Source organism: Neophocaena asiaeorientalis, unplaced genomic scaffold (genome assembly GCF_003031525.2).
Source record: "Neophocaena asiaeorientalis asiaeorientalis breed wild unplaced genomic scaffold, Neophocaena_asiaeorientalis_V1.1 scaffold436, whole genome shotgun sequence".
In the NCBI taxonomy this organism is placed as follows: Eukaryota; Metazoa; Chordata; class Mammalia; order Artiodactyla; family Phocoenidae; genus Neophocaena; species Neophocaena asiaeorientalis.
The window spans coordinates 267,911-278,304 of record NW_020172473.1 but is presented as its reverse complement, the minus strand read 5'-3'; the positions used below and the strand labels follow the sequence as shown (position 1 = coordinate 278,304).

General features: G+C 47.7%; 1 protein-coding gene across 4 annotated transcripts in view; it reads left to right on the top strand.

Annotated features, from left to right (window-relative positions):
- The window catches only part of SIPA1L2 (signal induced proliferation associated 1 like 2), a 109,260-nt gene that overhangs the window by 91,343 nt on the left and 7,523 nt on the right, over positions 1-10,394 (top strand). For 3 of the 4 annotated variants that reach the window (XM_024738165.1, XM_024738164.1, XM_024738162.1), the window contains one exon: positions 2,205-2,336. The exons of the other annotated variant lie outside the window; for it this stretch is intronic. In XM_024738165.1, the coding sequence (XP_024593933.1) occupies positions 2,205-2,336 (132 nt within the window). The remainder of the gene's footprint in view (positions 1-2,204; positions 2,337-10,394) is intronic. 4 annotated transcript variants of the gene reach the window in all.

Genomic DNA, 10,394 nt, shown 5'->3' with positions numbered 1-10,394 from the left:
GGAGGGGGGGTCCCCTTTTTTTTTTTTTTTTTTTTTTGCGGTACACAGGCCTCTCACTGTTGTGGCCTCTCCCGTTGCGGAGCACAGGCTCCGGACGCACAGGCTCAGCGGCCACGGCTCACGGGCCTAGCTGCTCCACGGCATGTGGGATCCTTCCGGACCGGGGCACGAACCCGTGTTCCCTGCATCAGCAGGCGGACTCTCAACCCCTGCGCCACCAGAGAAGCCCGAGAGCTCCGATCTTTAACCCAAGATGGTCAGGGCTCCTTTGTCAGTCCCCCGTTGGGTGTTTGGGGAAGATGCTCTTTGAGCTCACGAACGCAGGAGGGACAGGAGGAAGGGACAAGGGGCTGTAGCCCAGCCCTCCTCTCTCGCTGCCTCTTCCCCTCTTGCCCTCTATTATTTTGCTGTCTGCCTTGACTCCTGTTAGAGCCAGTCAGGGCGTCGTCTGCTGGTGCTGGGGAGAAAGCGGACAGCGCACAGAATGTGTACCAGGTTTGATTTTAGGCGATACCAGAAGCTCCGGTGAAGGGTTATTTCTTTATAAAGGCAAAGAAAATCCTCAGGTTGACATTTCTTAGCGATACATGACCAAGAGACTGTACTTTCGGTAAAAATGTTTATTCAGCTGAACAATTTTTCACTCCACGATGCTTTCCTCTCCAGTGAGGGAAGGAGAGGCAGGGGGTGAGGGACGTGCCCCATGCACACCGGCTTCCAGCTGGCCCGGGGCACCCTTCCCAGAGCTGCGACACGCACACCCCTATTCCTGACCAACTCAGCCGCAGGGAAATCAGTGGCAAAAGTAATTCCCACCTAGTCAAATAGTTTCTTTTCAGTTGGTGCAGAAAACCTGCTTTAAGCAAAGCAGCTGATGTATTTGAGAGACAGGAAGTGATTGAGGGTCCCTGGGCTTCCTGACCTTTCTCTCTGGGGCAGGGTGGGGGTGGTTGAACCTTAAATTCTGGGTGAAGACGGGACCTGGGCGGGGTCAGCCCAGCCTCTGCCCTTCGGTGCCTCCCTGGGTTCAGAGGGGTCCATCAGGAGAGAAGCAGACAAGGACAGAGGACATCACACATAGAACACGCTGGAGCATTTGGAGAGGGAGGGTGGCGGGAACGGCGTTGATAAAATACCCGTTACTGGTTTCCCTTCAAGATGGAGGGGGCGACGGTTCCATCTTTAAGCAGGTTAATGTTAAAAACAGAGTGGCTTCATTGTTAGCTCTAGCCGCTGTTAGAGGTAGGCTAAGAGCTGCATGTGGAAGGTGCTGGGAAACAGAGCGTTAGGGTCCTTCAAGGCCAGATCACAGGCGTCCTCTGTCCTGGTCCAGGTGCAAGCATTTCACAGTTTCCCCAAAGGATGTGGGCGCTAAAATTACAGGTGCACTTGGTTAATTACATCCCCTCCTTAATTGCGGGCTCAGACGGCCAGGTGGTCATTATTTTGATTGGTCTAATTAGTCAGATGTGTCTGCGAGCAGCTGCATACCGCATTCTGGGCAGGGCCAGGAGAGGCACCTTAGAGAAGGTTCAGCCTTTGGGAAATTTGTCCACAGATGCGTAATGAGTTCCTAACAACCAGTATGGCTAGTGACGAAAACGCTTCAAGTCCTGTGATGAGAGTTTAAAGAGAAGAAATGTAAAAGGTCTGTTTGCACAGAGAAAGGAAGACTAGCAAGCATTCGGTGCCAGTTAGGGAGAGGGTTTTGGTTTAGCCAGTGATCGAGCTGCCTCATTAAGTCAAAAGAGTAATCCAACCACCATTTTTGTACATAGCGAAATGTACAAAAGAGATTGCACCCAACCGTTTTTACAGTAGAGGCTTCAACACTCTTCCCACAGGGGGAAGTCACCCAAGGGAAACAGGTTCGATCCTGAGGGTGGTCAGACTGGGGTGGTGCCCTCGGGAGAAGCCCACCCGGGAGAAGCTCACCTCTGCTTTTCTGATTCGTGTGAAGGCTCAGTCCAGATCTTGCACCCGGCCCCTGCCGGCTGGCGACCTCTCAGTGAGCCTGGAGGTCGCGGCTCTTTCACAAAGCCCCTCCTCTCGAGCGCTGTGTCTCTTGGGTGACTGCGGTGGGATGTCTGTTTCTTTACTGGGACAGGAGATCTTTTACAAAAAGCTCCCTGGGCCCCTCTGAGGGCCTGGCCGGTACCCATGCTGTGTGATCTGACTGACACTCTGGTTTTGTTTCTGTCTAGATGAGTTCTGGTTCTCCGATGGGTCCTTATCAGATAAGTCCAAGTGCGCAGATCCCTGCCTGATGCCCCTCCCGGACACGGCCACGGGGTTAGATTGGTCCCACCTCGTGGATGCTGCCCGGGCGTTTGAAGGTAATGACTCACAGCCTCTGGGGCCGGGGCAGCAACACAGGGATCGTCTGGGTTAATGTCTGGATGCTCTGAGCATCTTCCAAGAGGAAAACCAGGGGATGGCTTGGGCTGAGACTGAGGGCCTTTCCTTAGGGAGAACCAGGCACGCAGGGAAGTAGCACCGGGCAAAGGGCCCCAAACCTGCTTCCAGGTCAGGCGCCAGCTGTGACCTGGCAGGTGTCACTTGTCCTCTGACACCTGTGTTTTCTTACCTGGAATGTAGAGGTGGGGATCTAGGACACAGACTCTGTCTTTCCTCCCAGTGTGACGAGGTGAGACAGGAGGAGAAGGCCCTTCAGAGGTCCAAGCCACCCAGACAAGCACAGGCCTAGGCGTCTGGTGGCTTGGGGTCCCTGCAGACTCTGGTGTGGCCTCCTTGACCCAGCGGGTCACCGGCACGGGCCCCGGCTTCCTCCTCTAACCATGTGGTCAGGATGGTGCTGGGCTAGCTGATCTCTGGGGCCCTCTGGCTTTCACACTGCCCTCCACCATCTCTGGAGAAAGTTTCTGTGAATTTAGGAGGGGAAGCTGCACCTTTTCTCCAGGCTGCAGGTAAAGGGGGCCACGGACAAGAGAGATGCTTGCCTCCCAGGCACCCTCTGCACCTTACGCGTGGGTCCAGGGACCCCGGCGACCCGGATTCAGACTTTCTGCCATTTGCTGCTACATTCTCTCCATGACCACAGCCTCTGCACCTGGGTGACCTGTCGGAGGCTCCCCTGTGTGTCTGCGTCTTCACTGCCGCCCCCCAGGGATGGCCACGGCCACCTGAGTGGCCCTTTTCTCTTCCTCTCCTTTGACTCACCTGCTCTGGTCATCGGTTCCCGTCACCTGTGACGTGCAGGCTTCAGGAAAGGGATTCAGATTCCTTTCCCAGGAGGGGCAGGTGCACTTTGCAGTCAGGCTGCTGCAGGCTGTGGAGGTCAGCTGCCCTGACTTCCTGTCTAACGAGCTGCTCCGCTAGGCAGTTTCTCTCATCAGTTGGGATCAGTGCCTCTGGTCCTAAGCACCATTTGGGGGGGAGTCTGGGGGAGGGGTGAGTCGAAAGCTCCTCTCAAGCTAATTCAGGGACACCTTAATTCAGTACAGGGACGTTTAGCTCTGGTAGATGGGGGGCGGGGAAAGTGTTGGGAAGAAACTCCTGCAACGGGCACGGGCTGTTTCTGCTCCCTTACTAGACAGAGTACAACGGTTTGGGGTTTGCTGCTTTACAACACTCGTCCCGTGTGGAAACTCGAGAATGCCCCCGTCTGCTTGGTAACGCAGCCTTCATTCCTCTCAACCAGAAGATGGTTAGGGTGCATTATAACAGCCCTCCGAACACTGGCCCGACGTGACCGAGCCCCAGAGGGCACGAACACAGTCTCCCCTCTGTCCAGAGCGGCCCAGGCAAGACGGAGCCGCATTGTCTCTGGCCTGTTCCATGCACACTGTTGTCTTACTGCCCGAGGAGAGCGTAAGAACTTCCATTCCGTCTTCTCCGTTCCCCCACTGCATAGATATTATCGTAGTGCTCACCACACTGAATTCTGCACTATTCACCTCTCTGTCTCTTCCTATTAGATGATGAGTTTCTCAAGGGAAGCCTGCTTCTTCAATTTGTCTTATCTCTATTGAGCAAGTGCAGATCAAGATAACCGAATGAGGAGAGAGCTCGTACAAAGGAGCCAGTAGGTCCAAATGCACAGGGCCCTGTGCACCCTTGGGCTGTCTCAGCTCACAGCATAATTTGTAATCTCTGAGGTTCTTCTGCATTTTGTGTCCATTTTTCTGATTTAAAACAGCACATATCACTTTGTCTCCACCCTCATTTGTGTCTTTGCCTGGCTCCCTTCCACCCCTTCCGAATAAAATCGCTGCTGTGAAGTGGAGTTTTTCAGGGAGCTGGGCTGCAGGTGGGAGGGCGAGAAAGCAAAATGGTGCAGACAGCAGTGACTGAATTTTCCATCCGGGGGGGCTGTGATTGTGATCGCGGTCCTACGGCTGGGCTGCTGGCCTTTGGACAAGTCACTTAGCTACACACCTTGTGCCGACACTCAGTGTTGGACACCAGTCCTCTAAGGTACGTGCTTGTGTTGGGTTTCAGCCTGCTTGTCTATGAAATGAATTCCTTTCCAGAGAACCTGGAAGGCTTCTCCCAGCCCTACCCTCCAGTTCTGCAGTTCTGTTCTTCAGGGTATTTCTGAGCTGGAGTTAGAGGCTGGCTGGGAGTTGGCATCGTCAGACAAAGGAGGAAAAAGCACAGACATCCCAGCTAGCCAGTGCCTCAGGGGCAGGGGTACCTAAGTTCAACCGAAAGAATGTGGGATTCTGTTTGCAGGGGGAGAGGACTTTGGTTACCTGACCTTTCTGAACTTTCCAATCAACATTTTATAGAAAATGTGGAAAGAGTTGAGGTTGTGTTTAAACATTTCAGTTGTTTTCTGTGCTACTCCGTAGGGTAGCATGCCACCTTGAGACATTAGTCAGCTCAGGAAAATTCAGGAATTTGCAACTCCAGACCTTTGGCTAATCAGATTCTTTTGTATCGGTGTCAGCCCCGCTGTGACACAAGTTGGTATGGTGGTGACTGGGTGTGATCCATTCCCTTAGCACTTTTTTAAAAAATTTATTTTATTGAAGTATAGTTGATTTAGAATGTTGTGTTAGTTTTAGGTATACAGCAAAGTGATTCAGTTACACGTGTATAGAGATAGATAGATAGATAGATTCTTTTTCAGATTCCTTTCCCTTATAGATTATTACAAGATATTGAGTATAGTTACATAGTACTATACCAAATAGTTACATAATACTTAATGGAAAAATAATGTTTTTAATGTTTTAAGTAGATCCCTTAAGTATAGAAACTAAACAAGGGTATCCTTTGAGACTGTGTCCTCTGATTTTGTATTGGAATCCTTGACATTTAAACAAGCAATGAAAAGAAAAAGGGAATAAATTTTGGAAGTAAAGAAATATTTCTAGATATGATTCTATGTCTAGGAAATATTTTAAAAATCAAAAAGAAATTATTAGAGATTATAAAATAGAGTAGGTAAGATATTTTAAAATATATTTCATAGTTTTATAAGCCTCATTTCAAAGCATTGTTAATTTTTTCAGTTATCTATTTCTGTATAACAAACCACCCCAAAATTTACGGCTGAAGACAGCAGTGGTTTGTTATGTCTGATGATTCCATGGTTTGGCGAGACTCAGCTGAGTGATTCCTCTGCGTCCTACGGTTTCAGCTGAGGTCACACATGTGGGTATATTCAGCTGGAACTCAGCTGGGTCTGGAGCCTTAAGCGACTCCACTCATGTGCCTGTACCTGGAACAGCTGGGGTCTAGCTGGACCCTTGTCTCCAGCGGGTAATAACTTCTTCACACGTGGCTTAAGGAATCAGGAGACCATAAGCAGAAGATACGCGGTGTTTCAAGACCCAGAACATTATATTCACCACATTCTATTGGGCAGAGAAAGCCCCAAGGCCAGCCCAAATCCCAGGATGGAAGTAGGCTCTTCCTCCTGGTATGAGGGGTGGCATGCGCACACAGCCACCTTTGCAGACAGCCTTCCACTTAGCAGTCATAAAGAACACCTTAGGTACATCAGCAAGATCAAATTATAAATTCCTTGGGAGTTAGCCATCATTAGAATTATAATGAGAGAAAAGCACTGGACACTTTGATACCTGAAAAGTCGTAATATGTGAAAGGATAGGAATGGATAGAAAGCACATGGGAAAGAGGAGAGCCCTTCTGAGTTAATTCACAGACTTCGTATCATTTCAGTTCAAATATCTAAAGGATATTTGCATTCATTTGGAAAACAGATGAACAAGGGTCAACAAAAAAGTTTATTATAAATCAATAGCAATAAAGCAGCATAATAACGATTCAGAAGATAGAAATGAGTCCTTCTGAAGGGAAAAGAAAGAGCCTAGGCTGAAATCTGTGTATATTTAAGAGTTAAATGGGAGTGGAATTTATGTACTCCATTTGGATTTAGGAATTAGAAAAGTCAATTCTAGAAAAAGTAAAGACAGAAAGATTAATGTTTTGGAAGCATGCCAGTGCCATAATTATGGAGTAATGAGAGAACATACACAATGTCATACGACCAGATAAAAGTATTTAAATATTTAGATCTTTTATGAACCTGGACGAGAACATTAAAATAAAAGGGGAAGTAGAGGAACATGGGAAAGATTTGTAATAAATGTGATGGATAAAACCGGGGTATCTCCAGTGAATGAAGGAACATGACCCCCCAAAAATGCCAAACACCCGATAAGCAAACGGTCAAGTCATGTGTCACACAGTCCAAAAGATGGATCATACAGTAGATAAGGCCTTGAAAAGTGTTCAACCACACATGTAAATGTAAACAGTAATGAGGTACCAGCTCACATCTCTTGAGTATGAAAAACGATGCAGCAGCTCTGGAAAGCTATGAAGATGCTCACAGCTGGTATCATTATAAAGATTATGAAATGATCCATCTTTGCGTTCCAGCAATACGACAGTCCGTAACTAGAGCCAGAAAATATACCCCCCCTTTGACCAGCAATCTCATTCCTGAGGATTTGCTTCCTGCCAGTCATTTAAAAGAATAAAAAAGCTTCCAACAGAGAAATGCTATGCAGCATTGTTAAAAATTAATTAGTAAGTGAATAGATAGGTAATGCAGCTCTACTCCAAAAACCAGTGTCTAAACATTGAGAACTCCTTCATAGGCTTGGGAGAGAGAAGGTGAGTCAAGTGCCAAGTGCGATTCCCACCACAGCCCACGCCCCTCACTGCCCTCTCCTGTGACAGGTTTGAAAACTGGCCGAGTCCCAGTTCTGGCTTGTCGTCACGTGGGCAGTTGTTATGTTTAGGGGGGAAGGGTGAGATGTGATCTCCGGCCCATCAGAACTCCTACACGACACCTGTCATCAGTGTTAGGCACTGAGACCATCATCTGTCACTTCCCCTATGATATAAAATAATGTGAAGTATAGAGGGACCGAATGACAGAGAGAGGTCCCATGCCCCCAATATGGTCAAGTGAACAAACCCGACTAGCAAAGCTAGCTGTGGGGCGGACAGTGAAGCCAGGGAAGGGAAGAGTGGAGTGTCTTTAAAAGTTCTAGGATTTAAAGTAGTTCTCTTATCAAAATATCAGAGGTTGCCCGTTGGTGTGTTCTCCAGCATTCGTTGAGTGGATGATGTTGTCTTACGTGGAAACAGGTGTCAAAGGCAACATTATAAACTGGTGATTGGAGGGTCTCTGCGTGTCAGCGTCCTGCATGCGTCCCCACAGGCCTTTCCTCCCCTCGGGATCTCAGCTCTTTCCCGCTGGTGGTAACTGTTGCAAGTGGATGTGTGTGGTCGTGACACGCGCACAATTAACAGCTCATTTGTCAGGCACTGCCATGGGGATGAAATATTCCACATAAGTGTATTTTCTGAAAAAATGGAAGTTTACGCTGCCCTTGGTTTCTTAAACAGAGCGCAATAAGCATACATGTTTATGATGAGAACTTTTTCGGTTCTGAAGCTTCAGCCTAAATTTGATGAAGTTGTTAGTTACTGTTATTTAATCACTGCGTGCATATAAGCATAAACAAAATGGGACATACGGTAAGACTCCTAAGGTTTAAAAAAACAGGAAAGAAAAGAAAAATGACAGCTACTTAGATGAAAAATGCACCGTTAATTTACTATAGTAAATTGACTTAGATTCTCTCAAAAGTAAGAAAATTGTTGCGGACCAGACAACAGTACTTGTATCTTAAAGAATAAATCCAGAGCTTTTCTTTGTTCATTACTCAGATTCTAGACCATTACCTTGCGTCGTTCATCAGTAGGCTACAAAAGGCTAAACCAAGGTACTTTATGTTGAAAAATGTTCTTTTTCCTGGCAGTCAGTTAAATAAGCTACAGTTGGATAAGCCCAGTTGTCAGAAACAGAACCTGTGATTTTCTACCTGTAGCTAGAGAGCCCCAGCTTTTCTGTAATTTGTAGCTGTAGCAAAGGCATATTAGAACAGCCTCATTTGTGGAAATAGGCCTCACGCCTGCATGTCTCGTATGGCATACATCTGGCATACGTTCTCCTGTTCTACGCCCTCGGCAGACACGGCTCTAGTTGATCAGAGCACCCGTCCCTCCCGATTCAGGCCTGGACTTACGGGTCTCTGACATTGCGCCACGCAGCCTGCCTGGAGACGAGGGGATTATTTGCAGGCCACTGTTGTGCCATGTCAGCTCTAGATTGACACGGAATAGTCTGCTGACCGTTCACCCTCTTGTTTAGTGCTAAATGCACTAAAATAAGAAACCGACAGTAAACAACAAGGTCCTGCTGTGTGGCACAGGGAGCTATATTCAACATCCTGTAATCAACCATAGTGGAAAAGAATATGTATATAAAACCGAATCACTCTGGTACACAACATTGTAAATCAACTATACTAATCAAAAACATACATTTTAAAAAAGAAACGGACATTGAAATCAGGTTTTTTGAAGATTCTTTCAAGGGAAGGATTGTTTCACGTGTAAGCCATGCCCTTATGTCCCCTCTTAGCCAGATTTGCTCGCACGGGAAAGAACAGAAAAGGGAAAAACCAAACAGTGTGGGTGACTGGAAACTGTGCTCACCATTTACATGAAGTTCATACTCCGAGCCTCCCTTTTCTTACAGTTTTGCCTGTGCCTTTCGGTTCCATGTCAGTAATCACTTTGGTTACTGAATATTTATCATTACAGAAATAAGCTGTGGAGGAAGAAAGCTCCCACTGGAAACTTGTCACTAAGATTAGCTCCTTGACAAAGGAGTCTAGTGTCTGTACTTAATCGAGTAGCATTCTGGTTGCATTTCAACCTCCCAGGCTTTTCAGATTCAAAGTGAAATCCTCTTTGTGAAATTACATTGTTGGCAAAACTATTTCTGGCTTCTTGCCTCCTGACCGGTGGGACCTTGTTTCTCCCCAAAGAATGTTTGAATGGCTGCCAGTAGCAAGTTCTGTTTCTTCAAATATGTGGGTACTTTGTCAATTAAGGTAAAAATAGATGAAGCGAGCTAAGACGTTTTCATTGAGATATTTAGGCTTGACCATCAGGACCAAGTATATTAAGAAAGATACAAGCTAACCAGATTATTGCCGGGTTGCATAAAATGTGGATGAGTCAATGAGACTCTTTTAAAAAGTGAGAAGAATAAGCTCTTTTCTTTCACTCCTTTTGGTCCGTAGTTAAATTCACCGTGGAATAAAAAATGCCTCTGCTGTTGATTTTTTTTTAACTGGGAAGCATTCCCTGCTTTGGGGCCATCACAGAACAGAGGGTTATCTTGGACACTCCGGTAGACCAGACCCTCGACCCCTCCCCAGGGCCACTCACCCCCGGCCTGTGTGCCCCGTCCTTCCTGCCCACCTCTGCTGGTAACTTCCCATCAGGTGTAAAAGTAGGCAGTGCCCAAGTTATGCTGTTCATCTTAATTAAATTACAAATTATTTCATCAGATGCAAAACCCCTACTAGTCTGTACCAAGTTGGGAGCTTGGTTGTCTCTCAGGAATGTATAGTTACAGAAGGCCTCTCATCCTGTACAGGGTGCAAAGCGTGGAGAAGGGCCCCTTAAAGCTTTACAGGAATGTCGGTTGAGGACACCTGCGTACCTGTCACGGGTGTTGAGGTGTCACGACAGAGGAAAGGGACACATGGCTGGGGAGCCTGCTGTACGATCGATCAGGCGGGGTACTCAGCACAGCTCTGAGAGGGAGGGCCCGGACTCTGTGGGTGCCCCCATCCCTGAGGCCCAGTTCCTTCCAGGGCCCCCGGCCCCTCCGCCATCCTCTCTGATTAACGGAATGTGCGTGACCCTCCAGAATCCAGACGAGCAGGTAGCCTCATTAGGAGAGGCGTCCAGCAGCCAGCGGGAGACAGAGGGGGATAAATTAAGATCAGAGCACCCCTGACACGGACCCCGGTGCGATTTCTCAGCCATTAATCAAATCACGTGAAAAAGCCACTGCAGCACTAACA